The 17,655-nt window shown below is 37.3% G+C and overlaps 1 protein-coding gene across 10 annotated transcripts in view; it reads left to right on the plus strand.

Annotated features, from left to right (window-relative positions):
- Positions 1–17,655, plus strand: part of FAM13A (family with sequence similarity 13 member A) — a 378,453-nt gene that overhangs the window by 171,452 nt on the left and 189,346 nt on the right. For 8 of the 10 annotated variants that reach the window (XM_079153220.1, XM_079153218.1, XM_079153221.1 and 5 more), the window contains one exon: positions 13,384–13,537. The exons of 1 other annotated variant lie outside the window; for it this stretch is intronic. In XM_079153220.1, coding sequence (XP_079009346.1) covers positions 13,384–13,537 — 154 coding nt within the window. Of the gene's footprint in view, positions 1–13,383; positions 13,538–14,962; positions 15,150–17,655 lie in introns of those variants that run through there. One more of the 10 variants, XM_079153213.1, reaches the window with a different exon arrangement.

Consider the following 17,655-nt stretch of genomic DNA (forward strand, 5'->3'; position numbering starts at 1 on the left):
CATGTAAAAATAATGTCTTAAATGAATGAGTGAATTTTAGGAAAGCATATCTTGCTACTCTATTTTCTTTCTCAATGGGTGTTTTGTTTGAAAGCTTTTCATTGCAACTATTGTTCCGTGTTTGTTTTGGCTTTTTTCCATTTCAAGTGTAGATATTTTTTCAAACCTTCTGTGTGTTATATGGGTTTTTCAGGGCTAATCATGGAGTTTCATCTCCACTTATATCACTTTTTTAGCAGAAACTACATTTTGACTTCTAAATACAGACTTAAAACTATACTTTTGGAATACACACTGTTAACACAGGCCTCCTTTGAAAAATATTGAGAATTAGTACAAATGCACTTTTTATACTTTTGTTAATGTTTCTTCATGAACTTTACTCTCACTAGAGTTTATGTTTTTCTCATTAGTAACTGTTCCTGTGTTATAACTTGCACAAAATTTCTGCTTTGCAGATGTAAAATGTTACATTTTGTTCAGTAATAAGCCTGCAAATTGTTTTCAGAAACAACTTTGCAAAAGACAGTGCCTGTAACACTGAAGACCAAATTCTACATTTGAATCTCTGTTTACCAAGAGTTGGAGGTACCTCTATGTGTTTCCTGTTTTCCTCATCCTTTTCACTTCTTCAGAGTGTCACTTACTCATCTTCATACCTCAGCTAAGGTTTTGTTGTAGGAGGAAAGAATCCTTTTTTTTTTTTTTTTTTTTTTGTGCTTCTGTATATTTACCTTTCTTTGCTGCAGATGACACTGAGGGATTGTTTCTGATGATTTGGACAGGCTGTCTTTCATTGCTCTATTTTTCTTTTTGTGTTATTTTATAATTGAATTTAATTGTTTTTTCTCAACTCTTCAGTTATGTCTCACCTACTAGGACAAACTTGATTAAACTACCTTTCTCACTCAAAATTCAAATAGGCCTCAGGATGTTGACTATTGTGTTGTTCATTTAAAAATAAAAAAGCACCCAGAAAACAGCAATGGAGAGAATATATCTGACAGCTGATTTTCCTCAAAGATTTTCTATTATATTTTCTTTTGTTTCCTACAAAAAGATAGGAAATTGCTCTTGTCTTAATGTTGATATTTTCATACATGTGAATTACCAACCAATACCACTTGGAATCTGAGATGGTTGCCATTGAGACACAGCTATGTGTAGGTTCTTTGTCTCCTGTATCTGAAGAATGAGGTCCGTGGACAATGGAGGGTGAGGGCAAAGTTCCAGAATTTATTTAAGAAACAGAAAGGAAGCAGGGGCTCCCTTCCCTTGGGGGAAGGGTACCCAGAGAAGGTTGCCAACAGAGTTGCTACTGTCTGGAGTTTTACATGGTGTTGCTGGAGATGACCTTTAAAGCTATTGGCTAATGACTTTACGGCGGGAGTTTCCATGTCTAATCAGAGCAACACTCTCTGTGTTCCTATGTTCCTTGTCTAATCAGAGTGTTGGTCATGCACGGGTCAGGTGCTGATAACCTCTGCTTCTCCCCAGGGATTCACTCGGGGTTCCTGCATTCCTTCAGGCTCCAATGAAGTTACTGATCACTTGGTCCCCGGAATCTGCCCCTTGTGGAGGTCCCTGCCCTAACTGCCTGTTACACCTCAGGCTCCTGCTCTCACCAAATGTTTCTTGCTTTCCCAGGGTATGTGGGGAGGACATTGTCAGAACTGTCAGTTGCCTTCTTGCTGTGAGTCAGGCAGCTTCTACTGTTTCCTGAACGGGTAGGAGTGGAGGAAGCAAGGGGTGCTCAGACTGCCTAGAGTTGGTTTTAAAATTTGCCTAGAGAAGTGACTGGAAGGTTAATAGCCACCCCACAATACCCATTTTACAGTTAATTCAGTCCCCAGGCAACCTGTAATATAATTCTGTCTCCATGAATTTCCCTTTCCTGGACATTGTACATTTAAAAAATTGTATAGTCTGTGGTTTCATATCTGTTTCACTTTGCATAACGTTTTGTTATTTTTTTTAAATTTCCTGTAGTGCCAGGCATTGAACCTAGGACCTCATACATGCTAGGCAGGTCCTTTACCACTGAGTTACATCCCCAACCCTGTTTCTTCATCCTTAACAGAGATTATGATACTAGTACCTTCCTCCTAGAATTGTTGTGAGAATTAACCCAGATCATGATCTGGTGTTTAACATAGTGTCCAAATTATGGTAGGTGGTCAGAAAATGCTTTGTTCTCCTTCTACTACTTACTGTGTGTGTTATATTTTCTTCAAATTCCTGAACAAATTCATGAAAACATATTTTACACAACAAATATTATGCTATTATTGCTGTTCTAGTCTTTACATTGTGAGTAATCTACCAATTTATGTGTTTAAAAGATTTAGGGGGAGTGTCATAAGAACCTCAACACCAGTCTTATTTTTTTTTCCTATGAGAGAATATATTCTAGATTCTAGATGCTGACTTACAATGTGAATTTTTGGAGTACCACTTGTTGGCTACTTAGGGGCTGCCTGAATGCAGGTAGATGAGATTGGTGTTTGGAACTCACTTTAAAGTTAGCAGAGGTCTTTTTTCTGGTGCTTTGCTGTCTCCAAAATCTGAAGGGAAATAAAGATAGTTAACTCTACCATTCTGATATGTAATTCTGTGCCATAAATATAGAATTCTAAATGCAATAAAAATACATTCTAAATATAGTTTTTTCTAGTTATTCTAAGTACATCTAATCTTAATAAAAATCTTTGTGAGAGTCATAAAACTGTACACCATTTAAAAAGTTCTGTGGCCTTTCTTTAGCTTGCCCTCACATGACCTAACAGTAATATCCCTGATGAAAATAGAATCAAGGAAACAAGAACTAGGTGAGAGGGACGTGGTGGTGGTAATGACCACCAATGACTACTACTGTTCTTGGAGTTCTCGTAGCATTTTAAACATACTTCTATTTTGTATCCCTGTTGTTTTTTTGTACAGTTGTTTAAACCTGCTCACATTATGCTCCTTCCTGGATCATTCCCTCATTTTAGTTGTAAACATTTTAGAGAAAGAATCTAACTTATCCAGAATCTAACTTATCTCAGAAGTATCAATGACGTGACTAGCCTTTTGGCACTTTGGTTGGTGAATGAAAGTGTACATGGGTGGATAAATAACCATTTAGAGCTTAGGGAGATTTCCAGATTCTTCTCGGACAATACCATCGTTCTGTGTATCTTTGGGTTGCTCTATGGTACAGAATAAGGTCATGGTCACACAATCATTTTCATTGTTGGTAATGATAAAGAACTTAACTTTTCTGGAAATTGACACAATATTTTTTAACTGAAGAACACAGCAATGTATAGTACCTCATATGGTATTAAGTGTTTCCTAATTCACTTGTGTTACTTTGGGTTCTCTCAAGATCCACCTTGTCTTAGCTGTAGTCAGAGCAACTATATTCAGAGAATCCAGCATTTGATTCATTTTTCTTTTTTAGAAGTAAATAACCTCACCAAATTTTTTGTCATTTCCAAACATTTTGGCTCTCTTTGTTGGATAAAGGTTGACTTTAGAATTTATACATTGTTATATCGAAACACCTGGTTACTATTTAACACTTTCATACAAGAAGAGAAAGGGCTCAATAACCCAGCAGTGGAAGTAACCCAGATGTTCATCAGATGAATTGATAAATAAAATGTAGTATAGGTGTACAATGGAATATTATTCAGCTTTAAAAAGGAAGACTGCCCTGTCCCATGCGAACAGCATGGATTACTCCTAATTAAAATAAACTGGTCAAAAAGGCAAATTCTGTATGGTTTCACTTATATGAGGTATCTAAAGTAGTAAAATAGGAACAGAAAGTGGAATAGTGGTTATGTGGGGCTGGGAGCAGGAAGAAGGGGAATTGTTTAATTGGCGTAAAGTTTCAATTTTTTTCAAGAAAGGTTTTGGAGACCTGATTCATGACAATGTGAATATACTTAGTAAACTGTATACTTAAAAGTGGTTTGGATGTTAAATTTATGTTTTTTTTTTTTTTTAACCATGCTTTTTAAAAACAGGACAAGAGGCTGAAATTTGAGTTGGTTCAAATTGGCTACTTTAAAAAACTTTTCTAATGCATTCAGTGAACGACAGTTTAGAATAAAGTGTATGTACCTACGCATAGTACAGAACAAAGTAAGAGTAAATGGTCATTTTCTCCTTTACACTTTCACCTTGTTTTAAATTAAGTGCAAGCAGTTCCTGTGAGAATATACATGGATTACTGTCAGATACCAGGCAGCTGGGAATGGAATTAGCACAGTTTATTTCAAACTGTAATTAAGATTATTTTGAGACACAGAGTTATTTTCTTACTGATTTGGTAGTTACCATTTTGTATCCCTACTGAAATTTGAAACTGGATGGATAATATAACAATACAGAATCCAAATTAACTGATTGATCGATTGGTGGGCAGTGCTGGGGCTGTAACCCAGGACCCCTTGCATGCTAGGCAGGCAGCTTTACCTCGGAACTGCACCCAGCAGTTTCAGTACCGTGATGGGCTGAGCTCTTGGTGAAGACCACGTGTGTCTTGGTGTGTGTGTTTCATGACAGGACTTGCCAATGTTTCTTTAACCCATTTGGAAGCACCCACGTAGTTCTATTTTAAGGATCTATAAATCAAAGATAGCTGGGTTTGCCCATAACTTGCAGATTTGAGGAATATTCCCACTGGAAATGAAATGTTTTATATATGCTATTTATTCTGATACAGCTGATGACACTGATTATATTCTTTAGACTATCTGTTATAAGCATACAGTCCATGTCTGTACAAAGAGGAAATTAATTTTTAAATTGAATTGTAAAGGAACTGTAAAGGTAAGTTTTGCTTCTTAGAGGACACAGATATTTTAGTTCCCCTCTAAGTCATTCATTGTACTAGGCTATAATCAAAATATAAGTCAGACTCCCTGCCCTTATGATACTCCCTGATTTGGAGGTAAATACCTTCACAGCAAATCACAATGCCACACAGAGCCCTATAAATGCTGTGATAAAAGATCAAATGACTTCTGTGAGAATAAGGAAAAAGCAATGAATTCTAACAGGGTTAGAGGAGAATAACTTAATTGAGCTTTGAGGATAAATAGAATTTAACAAGTGAAAGAGAGGAAAGACTTTCCATGGAAAAAAAGATCATAAAGTTAAAAATGAATTTTTGTACCTTGGACCCTGAGGTACAGGGGAGAAAATGAAAAATAAGACTAAATGTTACTTGAGGAATTGAAATCGCTAACAGTCTGATGCTGATCACTTTCAGTGGGCATACAACTTATTCTGAAGATTAAGATGTATTTTCTTTTAACAGTTAATTTGAAAAGTTCTGAGAAGTAATATTCTGAAATTAATCATTTAAATGAAAACACACACACACACACACACACACACACACACACATACAAGGCTTCTGCTTCCTGCTTTAAAATTGCAAGTGGTCCTAATCTGCCATTGAATGTCTATACTATCTTTACATTTTGCTGAAGCAGGTGGAACTTTTTCATATGCCTGCTCTTCCCTGCATTAACCTTGCTCTGATGTCACCAGTGGCCCAGACTCCGTGTCTGTTTCTTCAGGTAAACAGAATTACAGAAATGAAAGAGATTCAAGATATTATCACAGCAAAACCCAGATTTTGAAAATGAAGTTTCCAGAGAAGTTCCCAGGTGACAAGTGCCATAAAGGGCAGAGGCAGCCCAGGAACAGTTACCCTGGCTCTAAGCCCCAATGCCCCTCCCTATCTAGAGCAGAGCAAAGGCACCCACAAAGGACTTCACACCTCCACGCAACAGTCCCACTTCCCTTTCCATGGGTTTGCTTGTTATATTTTAACTGCACTGTCTAATGCAGTTTGTCTGAAACTCCGCAAATGCCCCCAGCTTCTTCTGGGTCTTGCAATTTTACAAGAGCTGAGGGCGGTCACGGAATCACTGACTCTTCCAGGATTGTTACCACTCTGTTTTTGACTCATCACTGCTAATCTGCAAATTTAACATCAGCCACATCCTTGTGTAAAAACCCATCTGCTCCTTTACTAACTGTTCTTCCCTCTGTGTTATTGACAGCTTTTCTCTAAGACACAAAGAAGTTACTTTATCATACTATGGAAGAATTTTTGAGAACTCTTGAAAATGACAATAATGATATTCCAATTTTCACATACGTCTGAACATTAATTAAATGCTGATTTTGTCATTGCAAACTTGATAATAATTATCCTTAAGAGTAATAATCAGCTATTACTTTTTCACTGTATTGTTTGAAAACATGAGTCTAAAATAGATTGAGGCATACATTTACTTAGCAGTTAATTTTTGAAAGTTACCTATCCATCCAAGTGATTGGTATTTTGATATCATACATCTGGATATTTAAGCATATCTGAAAAATTAATATAATATTTTTTTAACTTACCTTAAATATTTATTATCATACAGACATGGTTGAGTAATGTTTGTGCAATAGTCTTGAGCTTTCATTTTTGGAGTTTTGTGTTCCACTGGTGGTTTTGAGAAGAAAAGACTAATTTATCAGTTGGGTTAATAAGTGATATTCTTTATAAAAATCTGTAATGCAAGGGGAAAAGATAGGTGCTGACATATACAACATAAACTGAATACCTAGAAACATCAGTAGTTCTTTAGAAGGTAAACATTGCCAAGGGCAGGGCCATGTATAAAAACAATTCTGGAAATTTTGGTTTCTACTGCCTCACCTCAATTCTAAGAAACATTAGGTACTCTACTATTGAATGTTATCTTACCAGCTTTTCATTTATAACATGTAAATGAATGTAGGTCAGTCATAACAGATTCAAAGCAAAACAGTATAAATTTAGAAGCTTTTAAACCTTTTTAAAATGATTTTTTAACATGGCCTTGAGTGATTGCTTTCAGAGGTAGGTTTTTCTTTTTTCCCCTTTTTGGCAAAGAGCTGTGTAAGTGGTAGTGTTCCAGCATGTCAGCACTTTTAAATTGCAAAACATTAAGGACATAATATCTGCATGGAATTTATGTGCACAGAAGTAGGCAATTTGATCAATGATAACACAGGCACCTTTAGGCCTAGATGAACAATCCCATTGTAAGGGTACTGATAAATCAAATGATGACAGTCCAAAGAGAGGTTCCAGATGAAGAATCTCATCACTCTCTACCTTACTTATTAAGCTTTTTAAAATGAATGACTTAGATTAAGACATAGAACACTTAATACAGTAGCTGACCCTTTTTCACATTTTTATTTCCTTTGGTTTTAGTTACCAATAGTCAGCCATGATCTGAAAATATTAAATGGAAAATTCTCCAAATAAACCATTGATAAGTTTTAAATTGCAGGCCATTCTGAGTGCCACAAAAACTCCATCTCACTTTGTCGCACCCAGGATGTAAATCATCCCTTCATCTACATATCCACAGTATATAGGTTACCTTCCTGTTAGCGTCTCAGTTATCAGATTGGTTGTCAAGGTATCACACTGCTTATGTTCAAGTATTTTACTTGATAATGTCCCTAGTGCAAAAGTAGAGAAGCTGGCAATTCAGATATGCCAAAGAGAGGCTGGAGTGCATTTTCTTTAAATAAAAAGGTGAATATCCTCGACCTTAGTAAGGAAAGAAAAAGTCATATGCTATGGTTGCTAAGATCTATGGTAAAAATGAATCTTCTGTTCATGAAATTGTGAGGAAGAAAAAGAAAAGTGGTGCTAATTTTGCTGTTGTACCTTAAACTGCAAAAGTATGGGCCTAATGTGTGATAAATTCAGATGGAAAAGGCATTGAATTTATGACTGGAAGACATGAACAGAAAATATGTTCCAAATGATAGCAACCAGAGCCCATATGAAGACCTCAGCAGGGCATTTCCTGAACCAAGTGACACCAAGCCATTTACTATAAGCAAGGGATGGTTATATAGATTCAGGAATAAGTTTGGACTGAAAAACATAAAATTACTGAAGAGGCCCCACCTGCTGATGAAGAAGCTACTGCCACATTTCTGGCACAGTTGGAGTAAAGAGAAAGGATAACAATCAAAGCAAGTCTTCAATTGTGACAAAGCTGGACTTTTCCTCAAAGAAGATGCCCAGAAGAACCTACATTCATAAATGTACAAAGGAGGCACCAGACCATAAGACCTGGGAGGACAGATTCACTCTGGTACTATGTGCCATGTTGCAGGACATGTGATAAAGCCAGGTGTAGTGTTCAGAGTGAAGAAACCATACTCTCTCAAAATAAAAATCAAGTCGACCCATGTTCTGGCAGTGTAATCAGAAATGTAGGTGACAGCCATCTTTATGAAATTTCTACCAGTGCTTCATCCTAGATGTGAACAATACTTTGAAGAGGAAGGGTAATAATTTAAAATTCTGTTGATAATAGACAATTCACCTGGCCATCCTCAGTCTGTTGAGTATGAAAATGAATACGTCAAGGTTATATTTTTATCTCCACATACAACCTCATTTCTTTAGCTCTTTCACAGGGCATTATTCAGTTTTTCAAAACCATGAACATCTACCTAACATCACATTTAATTAGCAGTTGATGCAGACCTTAATCTAGACATCATGCTGGAAATTACTCATTACTGCTGATACAATATTAATAATAATATCGAAAACAATAATAATATTAGTCAATGCTGGGATGGATGAATTAAAACCAGAAGCTGTAAATGAGTGCTAGAAAAACTAAGCCATGGGTGATTTTAAAGACTTCCCAGGAACTGATGGAGAAGTTAGAAAAATTATTCGTTGGAGAAGCATTTGCTGATGTTTGATGAAGAAGTGCAAGAACAGATTGAAAGCCTTTGGAAAAGAGTTAAATGAGGAAATGGAAGAACCTATTATGTCCTCTACAGAGGAAGAATGGGGGAGGGAGAAGCAGAACTAGCAATGTGGATGCTACCAGAATATGCCAAAATCATTCAAGATGCATACACATTAAAGGACAAAATTATGGAATACAATCCTTGTATGGAATGCAGCATTGATGTCACCTGTCTGATCATGAAAGAATTACAATTTCTTCATTAACACTGGATGAAATAAAAAGAAACAATGACTTCCATTTCCAATGTTATTCTAGTGGGCATCAGCAAAAAGACCTTCAACTACCAAGGGCACCAGTCATGGACATCTTCTACTCCCGACATCCAACTCTCTACATTGTCATGGCTGATGATCCATAATCACCCAAAGGAGATGCTCCACCTAAGATATTGTCAGGGCAGTAGTATCCTAACAGCATGCCATTCACCTCATTTCATCTCATCCTGTAGGTATTGTATGATCTTACATCATCACAGGAAGAAGTGTAGTACAATAAAATATTTTGAAAGAGAGACCACGTTTGCATAACTCACACATAGTTTTGCAAACTATTCCTAACATAACTTTGAAAATTTTGATTCTCACAAGATCCTTAAAATGTTATTAACATGTCTGTTTTTGCAAATGAAGAAACAAACATTCAAAGCTGTAACTTTCCAAAAGCTACACTATATAAGTAGTGGAGCTAGAACGTGAACCTCATTTTCTAAAACTCTGAAACCCCCACCCCACCCTGCTAGCCTCTTGCTCTGAAAGCCCCACTCTTCTGTGCATTGACTACTTGGTAGTTCTGATGGCTTAGGAGTCAGTAGTTAACTTTTACAGTGACATACTAGAGGCCCAACAGCAGTGTTTCTCAATCTTTTTTTGTGTTATATTTCTCCTGAGGAGCCTTTTGAACTTCTTTTTTTACTATTCACCCCCCCCACACACACACACACATTCCTTTAAATTTCAACACCTTAGATTTACTATGTACCTATGTGTGCATTAAATGTATTTCTGAATTTAGAAGATAACTTGTCTCTTTAGTTTCATTCTCTGAGGACCAGCCTCCAAGGCTTGAGAATTTGTTTCAGCTTCACCCCATGGATTATTGCTTCTGCCCTCTGAGTCATCCTTTTTTAAAGAGAAGCAGTACCTCTTTGCAACAAATAGTTTTATCAGTCTGCTTCCTGACAATAGAATTCAGGAGGTCTAACAGCCTCCTGTCTGTCTTTCCATTCTAAGCTGCCAGTGTGTCTGTTGCAATAAATATTACCAAAAACTTTGTTGACTCTTATGGGGATTTCATAGGGATAAAAGACACACATTAATAGACCTTTGCAAAGCAATCCTTTTCTATCTTTGGCTCATGCTAAAATGGCCAAGGTCTCCCTTGCCCTTAAAGTTCTCTAATTTGATTGAAATGATTTGTGAGATACTCTTAATCATTTGACAAGGTCCTCAGTGTGGTGGAATAATATGAGCTTTTGATTTTTCTGCAAAAGATTTATAATCACACTCTCAACTTTTTCTATAAAGTCTGCTTCCCTGACAGTGAATTGCTTAATTCTAGTGTCCTTTGCCATCTGAAGAGTGAGACTTTTTACAAAGAAGTACCATTTTCTTTTTGTGTGGGTTCTTCCCTCAGTGTCTTTCTCTCTTCCCTTTGAATTTTACTGTAGTGACAAGAAGAAGCCAGGTGGCACTTTTGAAACATTGCTTGGAAATCACTTGAAGAGTATATCTAAGGTTATTGCTTACAAGTTCTGCTTTCCACATAATTGCAGGATCCAATTTTGCTAAGCTTTCTGCCACCATAACAAGGATATCTCTCCCTCAGTTTCCGGTAACATGTGTCAATGGAAAATAACAACTCAACTTCGAGAAAATGTGGAAATGGTTTATTCTGAGCCCACATGCATAACCATGCCTCAGGAACACAAACTCAAGTCAACAACGTGAGCTCAGGAAGGACATAGTAACCAAAGGATGTGGTTCTCCCAGGAAGGAGATTGCACAGCTTTTGTACTCCCAAAAGAAAGTGGGTAGGTCATCGAATTGGTCAACTACAAAAGAAGCAAAGAATCTTCTTCCAAAAAAAAGATGTTTCAACAATACACAGAAATCCCCTACAGGATTCAGACCTCATTCCAGGCCTTAAGGCTGGAAAAGGCCAGAGGTCTGTCAAACTTGATATACATTTTTCCTGTGGTCACTGAAATGGTAGGTCAGACGCAGGCTGACAGGTTGCACCAAAGGAACTAAAAATGGTATAGTACAACCTTGGCTTCCATCTACTCTATCTCCCTGAGGTCTCAGTGTTCCAATCACTGAACAACCTGAAAGTTCTCAAGTACAAATGCAGCCTCCCTGGAGAACTTCAGTTCACACACATTCCTCATTTCTTTGGAGCCCTCACCAGTGTGTCCTTAAAGTCCAGATTTCCATTGACAACCTGCTCAAAGCATGGTAGGCTTTCTCTTTGATGCCATTCAAGTTCTTCCAGTGTCATTCCACTAGCTAGTTCCAAAGCCACTCCCAAGCTTTTTTGTTATAGCAGCACCCCACTTTCAGATACCACACTGTACTAGTTTTCTATTGTTTCATAACAAATTGTCACTGTCTTTGTGGCTTAAAAGACAGACATTTGCTATCTCACAAATTGCCAAGGGTCTGGAATCAGGCACTACTTATCTGGGTCCTCTGTCTTGGTCTCACAACCAACATAGCAACTGGGTGCATTATCATCTGGGGATTTGAGTTTGGGGAAGAATCTGCTTTCAAACTCATTGATCTCATTGACAGGCTCCATCTCCTTGCAGTTGCACAACTAAGGACCCCAGCCTTTCACTGGGTTTTTACAGCTGGAAGCTGACTGAGATCCCCATAGTTCCCTGCCATCTGTGCTCTTGCCTTCTTCCAGGCTCTCTAGCAGCATGGCAGCTTCTTTCCTCATAGCCAGCAGGAGAATCTCTCTGTTCTTCAAATACAGAATCTCATTTAATATAATGTAATCATGAGAGTGACATCTTATCAACTTTGCAAATTTTCTTGACTAGAAGCAAGTCACAGCATCTTAGAAGAGATTATACAAAGGTGTGACTCACTGGGAGACACCTTAGGGTAGGTATCTTGCAGGTGGTCTAGTTGGGTGAATAATGTCCCCCAAAGACATTAGTTCTTGGTTGATGGAACCTGTAAATGTTACCCTTTGTGGGAAAAAGAGTCTCTACAGGTGTGGTTAAGGTAGAAATCTTGAAATGAAGAATCATCATGGATTATCTGGGTGGACACTAAATGCAGTCACATGTATATTTGTAAGAAGGAGGCAGAGGGAGATTAGACACATACACAAAGGAGAAGGCCATGGGAAGAAGGAGCAGAGAGGGTTTGAAAGCACTGTCTTTGGTCGAAGATTGGTGTGATACAGCCAAAACCAAGGAATGCTGGCAGCCACCACAAATGAAGAAGGTCAAGGAAGAGATTCTTTTAGAGCCCCAATTGGGAATCTAGCCCAGCTGAAAACTCAGTTTTGGCCTAATGATACCAGATTTTCCTTTTAGGGTCTCTAGAACTGAAATATATTTTTTGTTGTGTTAACCCACCCAGTTTGTGGTAATTTGTTACAGTAGCCACAGGAAACTAATGCAAGTGAGCATTCAACTATAGTAGTGTTACTTTTTAAATGTAGTTCAATAGTTATCCAGTAAAGCTAAGCATCCTTTTACAAGGATGACTGTTCAGATGTTGTCATCTGTGAGCATTCCAACTCATGTCCTTTGTCACTTTTCCTTTTGGATGGGTTCTCTTTCTTAAATAAGTAAGAGTTCTTTACATAGTCTAGCTACTAATCCTGTGTCAGTTATATGTGTTATTGAAGAAGATAACTTCTTCCAACCTTGGTCTTTTTTTTAACATTGTTAATGGTCTGTTCTGCATTCAGACTCATTTTCAACTTTTTTTATTATGAGAAATTTTAAACATCCAAGAGAGACTACTATTTCTCTTGCTGAAGTTGAGATAGCTATCTCTCTTGCTCAGCTAAATGATAGGTACATAGAAATCTTTCACATACTTTTCACTCAGATTCAATAGTAGCTATCTTCTTTTTCTCCAGAAGTATTCATTTTTTTCCTTTAATGTTTGTACTTTTTATGTATTATCTAGCAGATCCTTTAATACAGATTGTGTTGCAATTATTCCTGTGGTTGAATATTTCTATCATGATAACACTTTTTCACTTTTACTTTAATATATATGTTATCTTGGGCATACCAATTTTAATATATTCAAAGCATGAGCAACATCAGTGCTAATCTGTTTTCTTCTGGAGTAGCCTGACTTTCCCTAGTCAGCACAAACTGTTGATTCAGATCTTGAGAATTTACCAGTTGCCCCAGTAACGTCATGCACGTTACCATAGAGCTTATTGAAAATCCCATGCATCTTTATAAGAAGGTTAATCATTTAGGAGGTGTCAAATATAAATATGAGTCAGATATGCTGGCATTGTTATTTATGCTAAGTAATTCCTCTCAATTTTTTTTTCTTATTTCTAGTGTGCCAACTGGGCTTGAAGGCATGAAAGAACAGGACCTTTGCAACAAGATAATGGCTAAAATCCTAGAAAATTATAATACCCTCTTTGAAGTAGAATATACAGAAAATGATAATCAGAGGTGTGAAAACCTGAGTAGGCTTATCATAGTAAAAGTAAGTAAATTTTGGTGTTTGATTCTCAGTATCGCTATAATTCTGATGGAAGATTTTTTTTAACAGTTTGGTGTATCATAAAAATCCAATCAAGATGTAACCTCAGACTATTAGTCCTATGTGTGTGAAGTTCTTCTAATGACATCTGTTTCCTCTTCTAAATGTTTATTAAGTTAGTATGTGCTCTAAGATTCAAGAATAATTGTGATTTTTATGTTTGCTTGTTGCTATAGAATCATCTTGAAAGAGCTCATGTGAGTCTAGTGTGCTGGTAAATTGGGCTGCTCTTTCCGTGGAAGCCTGTTGTTACTTCCACAGAAGCCACCTTCTGTGGGACACCTTCCCACTTCTGTGTTCAGGATTGCTGCCCTGCTGTCAGATCACAAACTCTGAAGTCAACATTCCTCTTTTTGTCTCCCTGGTGGCTGGCACACTTTCCAGCCCAACTTTAGGTTTTAAGTCCCACATTAGTCCTTGAAAACTATCATCAGTGAAGATCAGTAGTTTAGAGGCCTATAAAGGAGTCCTTGAAAATACGACCTACATCTTTTTCTGTATTGACTGATAACCAATAACATATTCTTTGCGTATTAGACAGATGCATGTAGAGCTCTAAGAACTACATTTGAAAGTCAAAGGGTAATCATCCAAACCAAATTCTCCTGAAGTGGGGAAAGAAGGAAGTCATCTTATTTATTTCTCTTTTATGTTGATGTAAATCATGAGAATGGTTTCCTCAGACTTATCAGATCTACAGACCACACTGTGCTCCCGTTGACCCAAGTGTGATGACTTGATGGAAACAGATGTACTTGATAGGTGCATTTGAAAGGAGTTTTCATCTTTTCTTCTAGCTGTGGTCATGACTTTGAAGGAGGAAAAAAAAATTCATGGGTATCAAGTAGCACTGCACCAAAGCAGGAAAATAAGACCCCATACTAGGTTTTCTTAACTGGAGTTTACACTATCAGTACACCAGACTCCCTAGAATACGCAGAGTACCTTTTCTGGGAGCTGAGAGGAATGCACTTAGCAGGCATCTTGCCAGCATGATAGAACTTTAAACTGAAATTTGAGGTGAGAAGAAAATAATACTCAGATAAAATAATAAAATGAGATAACTGGAGAATAGCAGGTATAACCTAAGTTGGCAGCAATATATTAGCTGAAAAATATGTGTCACCAATTCACAAAAGAAAATAAGAAGCACTTTAGCTTTACTATGGAAAAATTAAATAAGTGATTTTTAAATAGAAAAAAAAACTTCCTTAATTTTATGCCTGTAATACTTTGCAAAAGATCCCTTTTTAAAAAGGGCAAATGACTCTGTTTCAGCTAAATCTTTAATAAATCTTTTTGTACTCAGACCTTTTTATTAGGACTCATGAAAAACATAGAGTCTAATTCAAATCAATAATTAGGATCTCTTAGGCACAAACTTGCTGAGATATAGCTAATTGCTGGATATGCCAATGAGAGATTGCATGTTGTGTAAGGAAAGTGACACCTGTTGAGATAAGAGGAAGAGTGCCCTGCGTGGAAATCCTTGAGCAAGTAGGAGGAAGCCCCGTGGAGGTGGTAGGATGAGATACAAGATAACACACATGAACAGGTAATATTATGGGAGCCACATGCAGTTATCTTGGGTAGATGACAAATATGATTGCTCTCCTAAGTTTCAGATCTGGCCTAGTGGTAGAAAAGTATGATTAAAAACTGTGTATCTATACTCAGAAAAGACTCATTCTGTTAAATCAGAATGTTTGATGCGATGTTTATTTCAACTCATCTTGCTGCTAGTCCCATCTCTAAGAAGGTAGAGAATGCAACCAGGGAACATGATTCCCTGAACATTACCAACAAGGATGAAATAGAAATCATGGAAACCATTTAGAAAGGATGTGCCAATGCTATTTTAGAGTTCATGATACTAGGAGAACATGCTGGCCGTTGTTATCTGTGTAAACCTGAACAGTACTTGGAAAATAGATTTTTGTTTTTGATTCCAAAGATTATAAAACACTGCAGGGTGGCCAGGGAAAACCTGCACCTCCTTCTTTTTTACATAAGTATCCTAATCCCATCATGAACCCCAACTGCATGACCTAATCTGAATCTAATTACTTCCTAAAAGGCCCCACTTCCAAATTCCATCACATTGGGCCTTAGGATTTTAAGACGTGAATTTTAGAGGGACACAACATTTTCAGTCTGGAAATGTTGCTGAGCTTGAATCCTTAGTTTCCCCTTTCTCATTCCCACTGGGATTCATAGTTTGCCTTACATATGTCTCTTGGAATAGATGTTTCTTGTCCACTCCACCATCACTACTGTAGAATAGGGAATGTGGTAACCACACAATTTTCAAACTGTTCTCCCTCCTCTAAGCTCACTTCTTCCCATCTTATTATCAGTTATAAAATGTTCCTAAAAGCCAAACCTGAGAACAAATTCCTGCTAAAGCAAACACACTTTTTGCTATTCTTCTAATTTTGCCTTTTACTCATTTTTCTGGTGGTATAAAATTCACACTTCTTAAATTGAAATTCAGACCCTCCATGCTCTGCCCCAACCCAGTCTTCCTCCATGAAATAGTGAATGAATACTGGATAGCTTTTTTGTTCTTGCTATGTCTCTGGCCTCAATTTGTCTCTTTTGAGGACTTCTCAATCAGACCAAAGCATTGAAGTTTCCTAGGCTTATTCTTTTTTTTATTATTTTTTATTTGTTCTAATTAGTTATATATGACAGTAGAATGCATTGATGTATTTTGATAAATCATACATAAATGGAGTATAATTTCTCATTTTTCTGATTATGCATATTGTAGGATCATATTGGCTTTTTCTTAAGTCTTAAATCCAAATCTCTGCCTGATAAGACATATACACATATCTAACTGACCAGTTGTCATTTGCCACTGCATATCCCATGAATTTCCTCATTCTCCTTCCTTGCTATAGGAGGGCTGATGCTCAACTTGTACTCTGGAGCATCATAATTGGCCACCCATGCACACAATTGCTTCAAGTTGATATCGATCAGTCACTATTATGCTGAAATCTAATCTCAGTCTAACAGTATTAGAAGCAGAGTCTTTGGAAAGTAATTAGTTTGTGATTGCACAGTTCTCATGAATGAAGCCCAGAGAGCTAGCTAGTTTGTTCTTTTCACCATGTGAAGTTACAACAAGGACCCTCACCAGAAACCAACCATATTAGCACCCAAATCTCTGACTTCCAGCCACCATAACTAGGGGAAACAAATTTCTTTTGTTTATTATTTACTCTATCTACAGTACTTTCTTCTAGCAGCCCAAACTAAGACAATCATAACTAATCACCATTAATTTCTGCTGTCTAGGTATCTTAAGTCTCTCTCTTCTTCCCCAAACTCACAGTACATCCTCCTGACTCTCATCTAGGCAAGAGAATGCTGTACTTTCACAGTCACCTGATGACCCATATTAGTCTGTTTGTGTTGCTGTAACAGAATATCACAAACTGAGCGATTCATAATGATCAGAAATTTATCAACTCACAGTTCTGAAAGCCAGGAAGTCTAATATCAAGGAACCAGCTGGTTTGGCAAATTCTGATTTTAAGATGGCACCAGGAGTGTGGCATCCCCAGAGGGGAGGAACACTTTGTTTCACATGGAGAATAACAAAGGCAAAAGGGAGTTATACTCACATTATGGTTAGATCTGAGATAACCCCAGAAAGCTCATGATTGAAGCACGAGAGCTGTAACCTGATGAGTGCATTAATCTATGTGGCTCTCTCTCTTTTCTTTTGGGCTGCTATGACCTGAGGAACATTCCCCTGTCATGATGTTCTGCCTCGCCTTGGGCCCAAAGCAATGGAATTGGCCGGCCATGGACCAAGAACTCTAAAACCATGAACCAAAATAAATGCTTCCTCCTCTAAGTTGTTCTTGTCAGGGATTTTGGTCACAGTGACACAAAGTTGTCTAAATCAGAAATTGGTATCTGAAGTGAGATTGTTGTTATGACTAACCTGATCATGTGGTACAAAAGCCTTTAGAACTGATTAGTGGGAGGAGTTTGGAAAAGTTTGGACATGCCGGCTGGAAAAGCCTTAGAATGTTGTAACAGAC

The sequence above is a fragment of the Sciurus vulgaris genome, assembly GCF_902686455.1.
Source record: "Sciurus vulgaris genome assembly, chromosome: 9".
In the NCBI taxonomy this organism is placed as follows: domain Eukaryota; kingdom Metazoa; phylum Chordata; class Mammalia; order Rodentia; family Sciuridae; genus Sciurus; species Sciurus vulgaris.